Raw genomic sequence first — 18,822 nt, forward strand, 5'->3', positions numbered from 1 at the left:
TAAAAAAATTGAAGCAAAATTGCTCTTAAGCACAGAACATACCATTGTTATCTAAAAATTAACAGAGAGGCCAAACTTTAGGTCATTACTCTCGATCTGGGAATCAAATTGAGGCAAACTTTCTATCGTTGGAAAGGTCTTGACGAGACAAACGCAATGGCACTATTGGTTTTGAGTTTTTAAAAGGTCAGAAAAGAGCGAAAATCTTAGACTCCATCTCCATAATTGTACCATGGAGGTTGTATCAGCACAGTAACATGCTTCCTTTCACACTTAGTGAGGTCTATGGGTGGTAAGGGGGTGTGGTTACACCCCCCATCTGGATATTCCAAGGAAGAGAAAGGCATCCTATAAGGTTTTCCTTTGAAAGAAATATGTACATGGTATTGTGTGTGTATAAGCCCAAGGGGTTAGCTCAACCAGTTTTCACCAATGTACTTTGGTATTTGGCTAGTTTCGTGCTGGTAGATGCCCAATTTTAATACCCTTAGATGAGGAGCACTAGTCTATGTCGACAAGTTTACTAGGTATGCCATCCACCAATGTAAGGAAGCATCCCTTGGGTCCCCCCGTGAGAATTTCCTTGGAAAACAAATAAAGAAATACACTAGAAGAGATTTGATATATGCTTGTAAGAAAGGGAGAGATTTTGGATATTAGTCAGATAGATGATGCATACGTGTAGGTAAGAGTATTGGTTCTATATCAGTGCTTATTGGTAAATGTGAGATTATTGACCTATCACCATCATGTATTTGTGTCTGTGAGATTATGTTAGATTATGGTGTGTTATATGCTTAGAGCAGTTTACTTCTTTTTCTTCTTATTAACCACTGATTAGCAATCACATATACATTAAGTAAAGTGCAGATAGACCATTAAACGATCGACAGAAAACAAGCCAAGACAAGAGACACAAGATGTGGCGGCTAACCAAGGACAAACCCCAATGTAGGGAAACCCTTTGATCAAATCTTCTTTTATCTTCAATAGTTCAACAGAGAGAAATAGTACAAAATCAAAATTCTGTAATTTTATATCAGCAGAAGCAAACCCTAAATCAGCGACAGCGAACTTAGTCAAACGTGATGAAATTGACCTCCAATATGCTTGGTCAATTTCCCGGTCAACTAGTCTTCAAACAGCCTGAAGAATCAACCCTTAAACAACCCCAAATACACAGTCAAACTGCAATTGACTGAAGTCAACCTGCTGTGCCAAACTAGGGCAGTCAATGCTGGTCAAACTTGAGGTCAGATTGCCTCGATTTTTGTGCCAAAAAATGCGGCCTACCTAGGAGAGGCAACCACACCAAAACCGCACTCTTCTAAGGTCAACGCTTGGTCAACACTGGTCAAAGAGACCTTCAGCAGCTTCTGCGTCCTCCTTCTCACCTGTGAGTTGCTCCTTGTGTAACCCAAAGCTAAGGAGAGAGAGAGAAGAAATGAGTGAGATGAGATGATGAGAAAATGAATCAACCTCACTTGTATTTATATGATTCACTGGGCATGTGTGCCACACATTTAACTGCTGGCCGACCTTGACAATTTGTCAAGTAAATACAAATAAATTCATATCTCCATAAATACTTGTCGGAATCGGATGATCTTTAGATCAATCCTACACCTCTCGACAAGAGGAATCTAGGAAAAATATCAACTGCCATAAATAAGATGACCCACATGGAGTTTGGCCCTAGTTGCCAATTTTAACACTCCCTCTCAACTAGGGAGAACTCCATCTGCTAATCCATTTGACCATCGGTACTGTCCCAGCCATCAAATGCACTGCCTTGCCCTGCTGGCTCTGCTCTGCTCTGCTGAACTATGAAGAAGAAGAAATGATCAAGGATGTATCATACCATCCTCCACTGACCCAAAGTCAGTCTCAGAGTGTGTCATACCACTCTCACTGATCCCAGATCAGTATAATTGATCCCAGATCAATGGAAGTCATCCTAGCATAGGGAGTACGGTAGATACAACAATGCGTCCATCGATAGTACTACTAATGGTCCCTAGCCCCATTTCCCTACTCATTGATCAGATGAGAGGTACTTCCCATGAGTCCCAGACTGCATGGGTAGGATGCCTCAACAGGAGAACTAATCATCCTGTCCATAGGAGAACAAATCATCCTGTCCAATAGTCATCGCAGGAGAACTATTCATCCTATCCACAATCGCCACGGGAGAACTAAACATCTTGGCCCACAAGAGAACTAATCATCCTGTCGTACAGTCGCCATGGGAGAACTAATCATCCTGGCCCACAGGAGAACTAATCATCTTGTCCTACAGTCGCCACGAGGTGTCACAGGGGAAGGTTGAACCTTTCACCCTGTACATAGTGCACCACCAGGGGATGGTGAGTCGCCCTGTGGTCGCATGTCGCTCCAAGAAGTACCCCGCGCCCCCTTGGAGCTCCCAGAGCTCAATATATGCATCATACACAACCCTCATAAGAGGGTCTCTCAACGACACCAAGCCGTTCTCGAAAAGTCAGGAATTCGACCTTTCCCAAGGGCTTCGTCAAAATGTCGGCGACCTGTTCATCTATACCGATATGTTGGAGCCTTATTGCTCCCCACTGTACCATATCCTAGATATAGTGGTACCTGATATCAATGTGCTTGGAGCGATCATGAAATACGGGATTCTCTGATAAACGAATCCCGCTTTGGTTGTCACACAGGATCACGGTAGTATCCAATGTGAATCCAAACAACTCACTGAAGAGCTTCCGCAACCAGACCACCTCACAAGAGGCCATACTAGCAGCAATGTACTCTGCCTCGGCGGTGCTCAAAGCCACCAACTTTTGCTTCCTGCTCATCCAAGATATCGAGGCAGATCCCAAAGAGAAACAACACCCGGAAGTGCTCTTTCGGTCCACCACACTGCCTACCCAATCAGCATCAGTATATCCAAGTAGTCTCACATCTCCGGCAACGTATCTCAACACATGCGTGATTGTGTCACGAAGATATCTCAACAGATTCTTGGCACCAATCCAATGTGTGTGGTGAGGCTCAACCATATGTTGACTCAACGTGTTGGCCGCAAAGCATATATCCGGACGGGAGTTCACCAAGAACATTAATGCTCCTACAAGTTGACGATACTCGGTAGCATTTCGTAAAACAGGTCTGGCAGCACTACCACTTAACTTCTTGAAGTCAAGCTCCATCGCAGTAGTCACGGGCTTGCAGTCCACCATACTGAATCTCTCCAAAATTTTCACCACATATTTTCCTTGAGATAGGAAAATCTCCCTTGGTTTCTGCCAGACTTCCAGTCCTAGGAAATAGTGCATCAACCCTAGGTCTTTGATCTCGAACTCGGAAGCCAACTCCCTCTTGCATTTGAGAATGAGAGGGTCTACACCTGTTAGAAAGAGGTCGTCAGCGTATAGCACCAGTATGAGAGGTTTGTCATCTTCAACCTTAAAGTAAAGGTTAGGGTCGGCTTCACTCCTAGTGAATCCTAGCTTCATCAGGTAGCTATCGAGCCTCTCATACCACGCTCAGGGTGCCTGCTTCAGCCCATAGAAGGATTTCTTCAACCTGCACACGTGAGATTCCCGATCATGAAACTCAAATCCTTTGGGTTGTTCCACATAGACTTCCTCTTTGATCGAACCATGCAAGAATGCGGCCTTGACATCCATCTGATATAGGTTCCATCCTTGCGAAGCAGCAAGGGCTATGATCGAGCGAATGGTGGTATATCGAGCAACAGGTGCAAATATCTCATCATAGTCTATGACTCTATTCCTTCCTTCTAAGAGAAGCCACGAGCGACAAAATGAACCTTATACTTTTCAGCACTTCCATCAACTACATGCTTTATCTTGTAAAGCCATTTCGAAGTGACAACTGCTTTGTCTTGGAGTCTGGGGACCACATCCCAGACATCGTTTTTCATGATGGACTCATATTCCTCAGTCATAGCATCCTTCCATACTTGATGCTTGACAGCTTCTGCAAATGATGAAGGCTCATTTTGGATGATCGTGCTCATGATGGTCAAGTATCCCTGATACCTGGTCGGCTTCTTACTTTCCCGAAAAGTCCCTCTGGGTGCAATGTGTCCTTCAGCATCATCCAGTATCCCCCTAAGGCATGAAGGCCTATTCCTAGAAGAGTAAGGCTCTTGCAGAGGGGGATCAATAGTATCCAAGGGTTCTTCCACATCACGCATCGTCTCATCTTCCTTTTCCTTCAGTTCCCTGGTGTTAGCTTCTTTAGATCCCCTTTGAGTAGGAAGATTGTCAACTTTGCTAAGAGCCATATCTTCGTCAAAGGTGACATCATGGCTAATCTCGATTTCCCTTTGACCAACCACATAGATTCTATAGCCCTTAGTATTTTCGCTATAGCCCACGAAGATTCCTTTCTTTCCAGATGCACCCAATTTATTCCTTTTCTCCTTCGGCACATGAAAATATACAGGACTTCCAAAAATTCTAAAATGAGATACGTCAGGTTTCTTACTAGTGAACATCTCTTCGGGAGTCTTGGAACCCAATGCTTGGTGAGGGCATCGGTTTTGCACATATACGGCGGTATTCATAGCTTCGGCCCATAGAAACTTCAGAAGTCTTTGATCATGGAGCATAGCACGAACAGCTTCCACAATCGTACGATTCTTCCTTTATGCCACATCATTTTGCTCAGGAGTATATGGTGTTGTAGTCTCCCTCTTAATGCCAGCCTCTTTGCAAAAGTCATGGAACTTATTGGATTCATACTCAGTCCCATTATCAATGCTTAAAATCTTGATTTTCTTTTCGGTTTGATTCTCGATCAAGGCTTTGAAGCGATGAAACCAAATGAACACTTCATCCTTCTTTCTCAAGAATTATATCCAAGTCTTGCGAGAATAGTCATCTATAAAAGTGAGGTAATATAAATATCCTCCCAAGGAGTTCACAGGCATCATACCAAATATGTCTGAGTGATCCAACTGCAATATATTGGAGGTCTTGCTTTGGCTTGAGGGGAATGGTCCCCTTTTGAGCTTCCCTTTAGCACATCCCGAAAATACACCTTCTTGCTCTACTCGGAACTCGAGCATCCCTGTCACCATTTGTCTTGCATTGGGTAGAGCTTTATAATGAAGGTGAGCAAACCTCCGATGCCATAGTTCGGACTGAAGTGATGTCTCACAAGACATGACACCTAGCAAACTTCCTCTGGCCTGATATAATGAATCAACTCGAAACCCAAGAGTGAAAGCTTCTTTAAAATTCTTTTTCCATGCACGTACCTTGCCATCAATGAAGGTTACCTTGTAGCCTTTGTCTTCCATTGCCGAAACAGACACCAAGTTATTTTTTAGATCAGGTACATATAGGACTTCTTGTAAATGAATTGTATTACCCTGATTCAATTGAAGAGTGACATTCCCTACGCCTTTCACGGGATATTTTGCATTGTCCCCAAGAACAATTTCCAGGTTGGTCTCCTTATCTATCAAATTAGAGAGAGCTTCTTTGAAACCAGTGAAGTACCTTGAGGCACCACTATCAATAAGCCAATTTCCCAGCGAGTCCGGGGGAGCAGTAGTAGAGAGGGCCGTTGGTAGACAATATTCATCTTGCTTATTGTTAACAACGTTAGATTCATACCTGGAGTTTCTTGCCTTCTTGAAGGGTTGTCCTCTTCCTTGATTTCCGGCATTTCTTTTACCTCTGCCATTGGACCTGCCATTCCTTTGATTGCCTTGAGAGTGATTTTGGTCATCATCATGGCGTGAGTCCCTTTTATCAGGGCACTCCCTCGCATAGTGGCCCATTTTGTTGCAATTATAACATTGTCATTTTCTTCCACCCTTCGGTCCAGCCTTTCCTTTGGATTTAGCCCCAGAATTGTTTCTTCTTTTAGCATGAGAAGAAAAGGCAGAGGGATTGCCTTTAAGTGCGGGCATTTCTTGATCTTCCATCCTTGTTTCTTCTTGAATACATCTAGCCATCAATTCCTCAAATCCTGGGATGACATTATTGTTGAGAAGAGTGTCCTAAATATATATCATTCAGGTGGCAGTCCACCAAGAGTTGTGATAGTCATTTCCCTGTCAGGAACTACTTCCCTGATAGATAGGAGATCATTCTTGATCTCGGTGATCCTTAAGAAATATGCTTGCATGCTCTAATCTTTGCCCTTCTTAATTTCCTTCAGCTTATTTCTAAGGAACAAAACTTGATTTGCATCATTAACTTTAAATAAACTCCTGTCTATCGTAGATTTCCTTGGAGGTGGTCGGCTCAGAAACATAGGCCACTAGGCACTTGTCAACAGAGTCCCGGATGATCTTCTTTTCTTTGACTTCTCCCTTGGTCCACTTGCTTCTGGTAGCAGCAAATGCAATTGATGGAGGCGCAACAATATTGCCTCTCACATGGTCCAACACTTCCTGATCTTCTAAAGTCAGATCAAGAAACATCTTCCATCCATGATAGTCAGACTTCTCACAGAACTTGTCTTCGGCGGGGAAGAGTGTTGAGGACCCCATGTAGTTTTTAGGATAGCCTTGCCAACCTTCGGTGATTGCTCTTACTCTTGCTCTTGCTTGGGCTTTGTCTTCACCTCAACTCTGATTCCATGTTAGATTATGGTAAGTTCTATGCTTAGAGTAGTTTACTTCTTTTTCTTCTTATTAACCACTGATTAGCAATCACATATACATTAAGTAAAGTGCAGATAGAACATTAAACGATCGACAGAAAAGAAGCCAAGACAAGAGACACAAGATGTGGCGGCTAGCTAGGAACAAACCCCAATGCGGGGAAACCCTTTGATCAAATCTTTTTTTATCTTCAATAGTTCAGCAAAGAGAAATAGTACAAAATCATAATTCTGTAATTTTATATCAGCAGCAACAAACCCTAAATCAGCAATAGCAAACTTAGTCAAACGTGATGAAATTGACTTCCAATATGCTTGGTCAATTTCCCGGTCAACTAGTCTTCAAACAGCCTAAAGAATCAGCCCTTAAACAGCCCCAAATACACAGTCAAACTGTAGTTGATTGAAGTCAACCTACTGCCCCAAACTAGGGCAGTCAACACTAGTCAAACCTGAGGTCAGATTGCCTCGATTTTTGTGCCAAAAAATGCGGCCTGCCTAGGAGAGGCAGCCACACCAAAACCGCACTCTTCTAAGGTCAACACTGGTCAAAGAGACCTTCAGCAGCTTCTACGTCCTCCTTGCCCTACTGCATCCTCCTCCTTCCCACGTGTGAGCTGCTCCTTGTGTAACCCAAAGCTAAGGAGAGAGAGAAGAAATGAGTGAGATGAGATGATGAGAAAATGAATCAACCTCACTTGTATTTATATGATTCACTGGGCATGTGTGCCACACATTTAACTGCTGGCCGACCTTGACAATTTTTCAAGTAAATACAAATAAATTCATATCTCCATAAATACTTGTCGGAATCGGATGATCTTTAGATCAATCCTACACCTCTCGACAAGAAGAATCTAGGAAAGCGGCCATAAATAAGATGACCCGCATGGAGTTTGGCCCTAGTTGCCAATTTTAACAGATTATAACCCTAGCATCAACACAAATTGGTGTAAGTGAGGTTACCATCTCCCTATCCATGTCAAGTAATGTTCTCTTTATCCTCCAAGATACTAGCATTGAAGCTTGTATCAGATAAGCTTTTAATAGCAAAGTACAAAACCCTTTTTCTGATTCTATCATGCATATATATTGGATGTATTTGCAACTAATCAGCTATGTATTCTTATTTGAAATATATAAACTACTAGAAAATATATGAATCAGAAAAGAAACACATGCAAAGTTTGTTTGTCTACTCAAAATATATTAAATAGAAAGAGATCAAATATGTTGATATTCAAGAATGAATTTTTTGTCTATTTAGCATTTACGGGGAAGAGATGATCCCATGAACAGTACCATAACATATAATTCATATTGAAACAACCCATCATGACTTATTGGAAATCCTTTGTACGTACTTGTTATAATGATAAGGGGCTTACATTTGTTTTTATTGTTGTTGTATATATGGTTGCATCATACATGTGTGCAATTAGTTAATTTGTACATTTGTTTCTATTCCTCTTCTGTATTTTTCTGCAAACATTCTGAATCTCATAATTCAGGTAATTTGAAGATATTCGTGTAGCTGAATGAGCAAACAACACAAATCACATTTAACATTTGGCTGCCAGCAATATTATGTTGCAGGATCCTCACTTACTCGTAGTATTTGAGTTGCAGCTTCCATATCTCTACAATTGGATTTCATAGCTTTCCCTTGCAATTGTGCACATACCCCAAGAACCTGGGGTGGCAGTGCTTGATGGCTCATCAAGTCCCTTTATGATTATGCACTTGCCTCGCAAACCATGGGTGAGATCTTCCTTGACTTGCAGCATCATTTGTCTCCAACAATCTTCCTAACAATGGCATTGACTAGAATTCCATTTTTAACCCTGAAAACTGTAGCTTTGATGTGTTTACATGGGTCTTCGTTGTGCCTTGAAGGGTTGCAATTGTGCACATAGCCAACAACCTGGGGTGGCAATGCTTGTTGTACAGTTGGCTCACAGAGTCCTCTTATGATTATAATTTATGAATTTGCGCCACAACCCACGATCCTTTGTCTCCAGCAATCTTCCTAACCATGGCATTGACTTAAAATTCCCTTTTAACCTTGAAAACTGCAGCTTTGGTGTGTTTACAAGTGTCTTGGTTGTGGCTTGAAGGGTTAAACTCAGTATTTACTAAACTGATCTTCATTTGCCCACAGAGTTTATATCTTAGTATTCAGAAAATATAATAGGCAATTAGAAGCAAGAAAAATGCTAGATACAATGCATATATACCCAGAAGTTTTCTTCAAGGGTTCTGCATATCACAAAGTAGAGATACAATACCACAACTTTGGCACACTTGTACAAACTTCCATAACCGCTGGAGTTTCACAGAATCCATATGCAAAAAAAAACAAGAAACATGGCAAATTTTACCTTAGCACATTACAGTACATAATTACAGAGCTTTCCAATCCATGGATCAGACCTCTATAGCAGGGCACATCACATTTACACACTCCATCTTATTTTCTAATCCCTATCACCTAACTATCTTTCTCTGCCTCTGGAGTCTGAACCAGAACGAGGAGTACAGTATGAATGATTGTCAACACCAATTTATGGACCAGAAATTATGCTTCCTCTGCCTAGATATCCAACTCGTTTTATCTCTAGTATCTAAGTTCCTGAGACCTCTCTCTTCTTCCTCCCCTTGTTTGACTAGTAATTTTAACTTTTGTACATGTGCACTGACAATTACAAAGATGATTATCTCAGGTACAAGAATATCACTTACAGGTTTGATATTAGTTCATTTTCCTTGTTGACTACTCTAACCGTTATATGCTGATGAGTTACTAGCTTTTCTTTTGCATAGTGACTTTTCGTCTTCTTCCATTAGGTCTCACAGCATTTACACACTTTACAAACCTGCCTTGCAACCTTCATGCACTTTGTGGCTTTACAACATTATTTAGTAGTCCCAGCACCCCAACCTTGTCTTGCAGGCTTCCTACACTCAGCAAGATTGCAATATTACATTGTGGTCTCATTGGCACCACAACACTACTTTGCAGGCTTTTTTCACATTATTGTTGTGGGGTCATCTTTTCATCAGGTTTCTTACACTCTGTAAGCTTGTTTGCAATTTTAAAATTTGCAACTTTATCCTGTGTTCCCCGTCCTGAGTTCCGAATATCTGATAGAGACATAACCTAATTTTAATGTTTTTTAATACTTGTCAACATTGTCTCATGACATTACAACCTTAGAAAATATTTGGCTCCTGCATGCATCTGTGACTCGGTTACCAGAGATGATGATCTATTTCAGGCCATATTTTGGAATAAGATATTTTTCCTGATCGCTTATCAAACCACCTCTTGAAGCATAGCCTGTGTTAAATTTAGCCGCCCTATCAAAATTCCGACCAAACCACACCGCATAGAGAGAGGAGGTCACTAGATTTCCCAACACACAGTGCATATATCTTCCAATAGACAAAGTTGTCTGTTTAGGACTAAAACAATGCTAATCAATTATACACGAAATAAAAGAGTTAAGCACAAACTGACCCTTTAAATTCCAGAAGTGCCATCAACCTTTGACTATCGTGACTGAACAGCTCTATTTTTTTGGGTTTTTTTTTAATTGGTTGGGGTTAGGGGGCGCCATTTATTTAAACATGATTTTAACATGCTATCAAATTTCAACCTATGGTCTATGAGACCATCATGGAACTAATTTATTATCACGATCTTAGATCTGCGTTATGTATTTCTCGAGTACATTAACATTTGCAGAGGCAACAGATAATCCTGTCCCACCTTCCCGTGAGAACCAAACATGAAATATTCCTAGCTGACCTTGCTGCAAATCAGGATGGCAGAAGGCAGGTAACAACAATAATTCTTGTAAAAATAATTGTAAAGATAAATAATAATGGTTCAATCTTCGACATTTTCCTTTGGAGCAAAAATACTCTACGCTCCATGGTTTAGTGGCATAGAAGATTTCTATTGTAATACGCATTTACCCGTAGCCTTATCTAAGCCTATCATTGATGGGGTTAAAATCCTGTCGGGGACTGGAATTTTTTTTCAAGTAGAAATTATCTTCATAACGGAAATGGCTAGGACTCATTGATTTTGTTTAGGCATACGGAAGACTTCACAAATAGTAAAGAAGGAACACAAAAATTGAAACAAAAACCCCTCCTACAACAAAAAAAATCAAGAAAGAACAGTACCCAAAAAGTAAAACACACTATCCAATTGAGCTATAACAGCATTTCTCTTCAAAACCCTGGATACAGGACACGAGGATTTTTGAAATACCTGCAATCTGGATGAACATTGATGGCCTGACCAGGCCAGACGAACGAATTTGCCGGTTGGCCCACGTCCTCCAGCAAATTATCCTCCAAAAAGGACATCCACTTATTGCACTGAAGCGATCCCATCATACCCAATTGTAACAGCCAATTGAAAGAAGTCTGTAATTCCTTATGCACACGTTCGGAATCGAACCCACAACCAGCAATCTCCGGGATTCACAGACTGACAATTCATCGATCTGAATGCATCAATCAAATACTGGAACTAAAAACCCAAGCTCGTGCATAGTGACAATACAAATGTTTTGTCCGTTCCGTGCATGCTTAGAGCCCCACAGGTTGACGATGAACTTGCTGCTGCAACGACTGTTCTTTGATTCATGGCACCATGATATGCAATTTTGCCATTTGTATCGCAATGCAACCAAGTAAGTCAATCAAATGCAAACAGGCCTCAAAATTTTGGGCTTTTTTATTACTAGATTCTTGTGGTTGCCCCCAGTGAAAGGTTCCGTGGCCCCAAGAATTTCCTTTCCTTATTGCTAGTCTTTTTCACATTAAAAACCCGGTCAACATGGAAATTGGTTTCGCAATTTAAAACTTTGTCATCATGGAACTAGGTTATTACATACGGTCTCTCTCACTTCTTTTGAAGTATGTAGATGTGTGAAATGCGTTCACTTTTAATACTTTAATATTTTCATAAAGAAATTATTTTTTATGTCCACGATGCTAAAAATAGTTTATGGGACAGATTGCTTTTTTCTCTGTTTGATGTATTCAGCTTTTTTTTGTGAAGCTTCAAAAGAAATGCTCTCAGCTTTGATGTATTCAACTTTTTTTTGTAAAGCTTCAAAATAAATGCTCTCATCTCGACAAACCTCTCGCTAAATAGATTATCCTAAGAGCTAGCTACTAGTGTATCTGCATAATTTTCCTTATTGTCTTTGAAGATTGGTTTAGATGGTAAATATTTTTAATATTTTTATAAATTTGGTTCACTAATCGTTTAACTTATTAAGAGTACTAATTTAAAAGTTGAAATGGATTTAACGTGTAAATTTTGAAGGGATAGGATAGCATATTCATAATAATATAATATGGGAGTGAGAGGAATTACTCGGATATCATAATAATATAATATGGGAATTGGAGGAATTACTTGAATGATCAAAAATTATTTGAATTTGGCTAAAAAAATTTCAAAAAATCTCTTAGTAGCAGTGTTTGAATCATGTTTTTGATGGTGGAAATAGATTCAGCACCATCAAAAACCTCTGGGGCACCCAAAATCTTGAAGTTTGACAATTGTAACCTGGATTTACAAAAATTCTTGCCATATTTTATCAAAATCTTGTCCGAATTTCTATGATTTTCAGGACAAATTTGTAGACTGATTAGACTACGACATATAATATGGTGTAGTTTATTAGTTTTATGTTTTGATTATTTTTATTTTTTTTTATTAATTTTAGGAATTTATCGGAATTTTATGCTTTTGAGTTGTATGATTTATATGTTAAAGATTTTTTAAGATATTGAATCCATTTCAAAAATGTGATTTAAATAGTGAAAAGTTACAATTTCATTGAGAATTTTATCTCAAAAAACCAAAACTTAAAATAGTTAAATAACAAGTAATAATGACTCCAAGAAACTTTGTATAACCTAATATAGGAGAGATGTAATAGTGTGCATTATCAAAAAGTAATAGTAATCAAACATAACCCAAAATATAAAAGAGATGGATCACACTTAACAATTACTCCAAGAAATTACAGATGTAATGTGTATTATCAAAAAATAATAATAATGAAACATAATGTCCAGTCAATTAAAAAAACAATAAAAACTCATAAAAATAATGAATTGAAAATAATAATAATAAAACATAATATCCATTCAATTAAAAAATGATAAAAATAATGAATCTATGAACTTCAATTTATTTGATTATAAATTGATAAACAATAAAAACTTAATAAATATATAATTAAAAATAAGAAATTTTAAATCACAAATATATCAAATGTATATATAATATAAATAAATTAAGATCCATTTTATCTTAGAAAATTTCATATTTAAGGAAGTGGATTTAAGTAAAGGGCTGCCTGACAATATAAGGCTGATATACAAACAACAAAATTGGCTGCAAGCACTAGACTATGAAAATACTGCCTTTAGGTGTAGGCTCTGCAGACAAACAGGACACCTGCAAAGCACATGTACAGAAGCCAAAAAAGTAAACAGCAAAAGAAGGCAGAAAGGGAAGCAGAAGAAAGGCTGGTTCTTTTCCCCTCCGGTCTCAGATGATGAAGAATCAGAAGCTGAAGAGGAAGACACTACCACAGAGGAAGCCGAGGCTCCCCAGGAAACGGGGAACCAGAAGGAAACCACAACAGATACCAAGGTTTCACAGCTTCACCCAAATCAGGCAGAGAAGACAAATGATGACCAGAACATGGGAGGGATAAAGCGGCACCACCAATCAGACACATCAGACTCAGACAAGGAATTAGGCACGCAGAAAGCAGAAACACAGTTAGTCATTGCCTCGATCGAGCCCACTCAAGGAGTATGGCGCAAGGTCGAAAAGAAAAAAGGAAGAAAAACCTGAAGCGTGAGTCTTACTCACAAATATAATTCAGTTTTTTCTTGCTTTCACTCCTCTTCCGCTCTCTCTCCTTCTCTCTTTCTCTCTCTCTTCTCTCCTCATTTTTTTGCACGTTAGTCCTGTAACGTTGCGAAGGGTGCCAAGGCACTCGAGCCCATTGGGCAGCTTATGGAAATGCATCATGCATCTGCAATTGTAACTTTTCATTTTTTAAATAAAAGGTTACAGATTTTTTCTTCAGAAAAAGAATTTCATATTTAAATTTAATTAATAATTAACATAGATTTATCTTGACTCTAGATCTATCAAGCTTTGGGAGGGATCAATTCTCTTAGGATGAATTTTTTTTTTTGAGTGCAAAACTTGAAAAAAGGTTTGCATCTCGGCTCTTGATGGATTTGGAGTTAAAGTGAATCTATGTTGGTTTTGAAAAACACACTAATAAACTATTTTAAATATAAGAAATATTGAATTTTCACTTGTTGTGTAATATTTAGAATTATTTTTGTTATTAATATTTTTTGAAGTATTTACCCCTCTCTACCTTTCTATATATACACACATATTGAATTATTTTTGTTATTAATACTTTTTAAAATGTTACATGTCAAATATATGTTAAACATCTCTATCATACCATTAGAATAAGTTTATTAATACAATAAAAATATGCACTCTCTTTCTTTCAAATATTATATATAAATTCCCTTTATAAATGGAATAAGTTACACAAAATATTTAAAAATAAATAACTTAAATAATTTTATTAATAATTATATTATTAATAATTGATAGTGGAATATTTTCTATTATTAATATATGTATATTTTAAATGTTACATATGAATATAGAATGAATTAAGCCTCATATAATATAAATAATATTAGTTTTACATGTTAATTGTGAAATCCAAAGGATTTGATTATATCTCTCATACTAAAAGGTAAATTATATTTTTTTTTACTTTAAATTACTTTATTTCTTAATATAAATTTGATGTAAAATTAAGTCTTTTATTTATAAATGGGGCTCTGACGTTGCCGCAGGCGGGCAGGTGGCGCACGCGCATCCCTGTACCTGCACAGAGATAGAACTTAAATTAATCGCGGTAATTCAGGCATCCGCGATAGCTGTTACCCTACCACAACGACCTGTCGACATCCATTTACTATGCGCACGGTCAACTATCTCCTGGCAGTTTTGGTGGCGGTTTCCGTTAATGGAAGCGATGGATATCGAAGAGGAGGCCCTTCATTATTCCGAGGATCTGTTCCAGGGACAAACCATATTTGGCAATCGAAGCCCTAACCCTATCATTAACAGATCTGCTTCTCCTCACCCGAACACTACACTGATTGTAGTGCTTCCGGGATCCTCAGCCTTGCCGCTGCGCTTTGAATCTCTCTCTCTGGAAACCTCGGGTCTTGATTACCCCCCGCTCTCCCCTGGCACGCTCGATCTCCTCACTGCCATATCGCCTCCCTCACCTGCTTTCGATCCGCTCCCCCTCCATAACCCGACGCCCCCCCAGAGCTCGCCCCCTCCAGTTTCTACAAACCCTAATACTCTCCCATCGGGCTATTTTGACTCTCCAGTCATAAAATCAAAAGCGGTGATTCCCCTGAAGGATGTGGGCTCAGATCCATTGATGGAACACCCATCGGCGTCGAGAACAGGGAAGAGAAAGGTCAAGTGCGTGAAGACGTCCGCAAAGGACCTTACCATCACATTCGGTGAAGACATACCAATGGGCGAGGTGGTGGACAAGGCCAACAGAGTACTTGTTGGACATGTGAGAGGAAGGGCTTACTCAGCAACCAGGCTCACAAATTGGGTAAAAGAGATCTGGGGCGGCATTCTTCAGGAGCTCCCAGAGGTACAGAGCCTGGCTCGGGGTTGGTTTGCCCTACACTTTTCAAAGGCTGACTATACTGATCTGATTCTTGCCAAATACTGGCACATAGAGATGGCACCAGTCCTCCTCAAGTGTTGGTCACCACTATTTGATCTGGAACGGGAGCAAATTGGAGCAGGACCTATCTGGGTGCGATTACCAGGTCTTCCTTTACAATTCTGGTCTAAAGCGGTGTTTATTAGGATTGGAAATGCCCTTGGGACATATCTGGAATATGATAAGACCTATGTTCAAACAAAAAACCGTGCGCTGGCAAGAATCCTAGTTCACTTGGACACAAGGGAGGGTCTGGAAGAGAAGATCACCCTGAAATGGAGGCATTACACCAGAATACAGATCTTGGATTACGAGGGTGTTCCTTTCCGCTGTAGAAGGTGTCATAAGGTAGGGCACGTATTCAAGGAATGTCCTCTGCTCGTGACACCACTTGATTCCCTTGGCTCACCATCACCATTAAAAGGAAAATCACCTGTGTCGGCATCTCGAGCTCCTGTGTCGACATCGCGAATCATCGCCCTAGTTCCAAAGATATACAACTTGGGTGAATCCTCAAAGGATGCGGAAGAAGCCATCAAGCTGCCCTCGCCCCCTATGACTCGGGCAAGAGCTGATGCTGCTGCGGACATGGCGCGGAAAACAGGTACTTCTAACCTCTCACTCATCTTCATTATCACTTTCCGTTATTTCACCATTGGATGTAAATGCACCTCTGGCTCCTGCTATTACTTGTGCGATTTCCATCCCTCCGCCCATCATTGCCCCCTCTTCCCCTACTATCCATCTGACTTCACCCTCAACAGGGGTTTCAGCCTCTTCCCACCCGGTAATACCTCACTCGTACAACCTTCGCTCTAGGCTCATATCGGGTCCTGATTCACAATCTGAGCTGGGGCTGACCTATCCTGGACCCCCTGCTCAATCTTCCCGTGAACATAAATCTTACCTGACAAAGGCCATACAGAAAGCTAGCGCTGAGGTTGCATCTGGCAAACAATCCACCATGGAAGGGGTTTTTAGAGCATTGCAAACCCCAGAGGGGGTTCCACCATGAAATGCTTCTCTTTTAATTGCAGAGGTCTGGCTAGTACCTCCAAAAAACTAGCCACGCGGAGGTTGATTGAGAATGAAACGACTGATATCATTATGCTGCAAGAGACTTTGGGCAATCCAGATTCTATTGGGCAATCCCTTATTACCATCCGACCCGGATGGCACTTCCATGCACTGGATGCCATAGGTAGAGTTGGGGGCTTAGCCATTGGATACAATCCTCAGACCATAAATGTATCTGCCACCTGGGGAGGAGTGGGCTTTATAGGCATGGATTTCTTCTCGGCTGAGCTAGGGGAGACCTTGAGGATAATCAATGTATATGGCCCATGCCAGAGGAGAGAGGAATTCTGGCAGTATTTTCTTGGATTAAACTCGACATCTATGGATCAGATTATCATAGGGGGTGATCTTAATTTCTCCATGGGATATGGGGAATCCTGGGGATCACAAGCCCAAGTTGACCCCTTGTCTGATTTCTTTAAGGACATTCTGGACCAGCACCATCTTGTAGACATCCCCATGAACAAGCCTATGCCTACCTGGAGGAACCGGAGAGTAGGGGATGCAGCCCTGGCTAGAAGACTCGACAGATTCCTGATCAAAATCCCCCTGCTTCAGAGATTGACCAGATACAGACAATGGGTGGGGTCAGGGGGGAAATCTGATCATTCTCCTATTTACCTAGAGATTCTTGGACCAGATGCCAAGCCAAAGGCACCCTTCAAATTCAATCATGTCTGGCTCCAAGATGAGGAATATACAAGACTAGTTAAGGACTTTTGGGTCACCCACCCTATATCTAATCACAAAACAGCGGCGGAGGGATTTTGCCACAACCTTTCTCAGCTAAAACAACTAACCATGGCCTGGGCAAAGGAGAAGAAGGCTAAGGATGATCAGAAGATTTTGGCCATTGAAGCTGAGTTGGAATTATTGTTGGATGAAAAGAATCTTGGCTTTACCTCAGCAGAAGAGAAGAACAAGCTGATTGAGCTTGAGAAGCAGAAAGACAAGATTCTCAAGGAAAGGGAAGAATCATGGAGACTGAAGAGCAGGGCCATTTGGTTAAAGGCAGGAGACGAAAACACCAAATTTTACCAAAATTTTGCCAAGGGAAGGAAGACTACAAACACGATTTGGAAAATGCCCCTTCCTGATGGAGAGCAAGCTGACAATTTCTGAAAACTCTCCAGACTGGGCACCTCCCACTTTCGGAATCTGTTTAGATCTCCCCATGAGGCCAATCTAGCAGATATCATACAAGTGGCTGGACTCTTCCCTCGCTTTGTAGGGGAGGAAGAAGCAAATGAATTGACTTCACCTGTCACTCTGGAGGAACTTGAGGGGGTATTAAAGTGGTTCAAAAAGGATAAAAGCCCGGGACCTGACGGGTGGACTATAGAATTCTATTTGGCTTTTTATGATCTATTGGCCTTGGATCTTCTACAGGTTGTGGAGGAATGTCGATCATCTGGTAGATTGTACAATGCTATCAACTCTACCTTCATCGCCCTCATCCCTAAAAATGATTCCCTTGCCTCCTTTCATGATTTTCGGCCCATTTCCCTCTGTAACTGCCTTTATAAGATTATCTCCAAAATCATTGCTAATCGTATCAGGCCTATCCTTTCTCGGCATATCCTCCGTGAACAAATTGCTTTCCTTGAAGACCACCAAATTCACGAAGCTATTGGCACTGCTCAAGAAGCCATTCATTCCATCCGTGCCCGAAGACTAAAAGGTATCATCCTCAAAATTGACCTGGCTAAGGCTTTTGATAGAGTGGATTGGATTTATATCAAAATGCTTCTTATCCACCTGGGCTTCCCCCTTTCATTTACCAATTGGATAATGGCTTGCATAACAACCCCCTCATATAGTCTGCTCATTAATGGATCTGCCTCTCCTTTTTTCCATGCTGCAAGGGGACTCAGGTAAGCTACCCTCTCTCATCGCTCCTCTTTCTGCTTGTTATGACGTGTCTGAGCAAACTCATCTATCATGAAAAGCAGAATGGCAGATTATCAGGTTTAAAGATTACTGATCAGTGTTACCTGACGCATCTCTTGTTTATGGATGATGTCCTCATCTTCTTGGATAGAAGTATACGAGATTCGATCACTCTTGATAAGATCCTTGCCTCTTTTTATAAATCCACTGGTATGTCGGCAAACCACACAAAATCTACTATTTCCCAGGCATACACTTCTGCACAAGAGTCCAATCTTGCCTTGCATCGTTTCCCATATAACCCTCAACCTCTGGATCAGGGATTCAAATATTTGGGTTACTGGATCAAGCCTTTGGGACACAAGATAGCAGATTGGAC

At 40.5% G+C, this 18,822-nt stretch overlaps 2 protein-coding genes across 3 annotated transcripts in view; one reads left to right on the forward strand and one right to left on the reverse strand.

Moving 5' to 3' along the window:
- Positions 1–11,494, reverse strand: part of LOC149179522 (transcription factor ILR3-like) — a 156,749-nt gene extending 145,255 nt beyond the window's left edge. The window contains exon 1 of one of the 2 annotated variants that reach the window (XM_089415684.1): positions 10,910–11,494. In XM_089415684.1, the coding sequence (XP_089271810.1) occupies positions 10,910–11,037 (128 nt within the window). In that variant the 5' untranslated portion in view covers positions 11,038–11,494. The remainder of the gene's footprint in view (positions 1–10,909) is intronic. The other variant, XM_089415683.1, reaches the window with a different exon arrangement.
- A 3,259-nt stretch (positions 11,495–14,753) lies between these two features.
- LOC149179524 (uncharacterized) lies at positions 14,754–17,675 on the forward strand. Its single transcript, XM_089418001.1, has 2 exons — positions 14,754–16,080; positions 16,612–17,675. Exons 1-2 carry the CDS (start codon positions 14,754–14,756, stop codon positions 17,673–17,675), a joined length of 2,391 nt encoding a protein of 796 aa, XP_089274127.1.
- Positions 17,676–18,822: the final 1,147 nt, after the last annotated feature.

Source organism: Pinus tabuliformis, chromosome 3_2 (assembly GCF_031772625.1).
Source record: "Pinus tabuliformis cultivar Carrire ecotype Pingquan chromosome 3_2, CPIR1, whole genome shotgun sequence".
NCBI lineage: Eukaryota > Viridiplantae > Streptophyta > Pinopsida > Pinales > Pinaceae > Pinus > Pinus tabuliformis.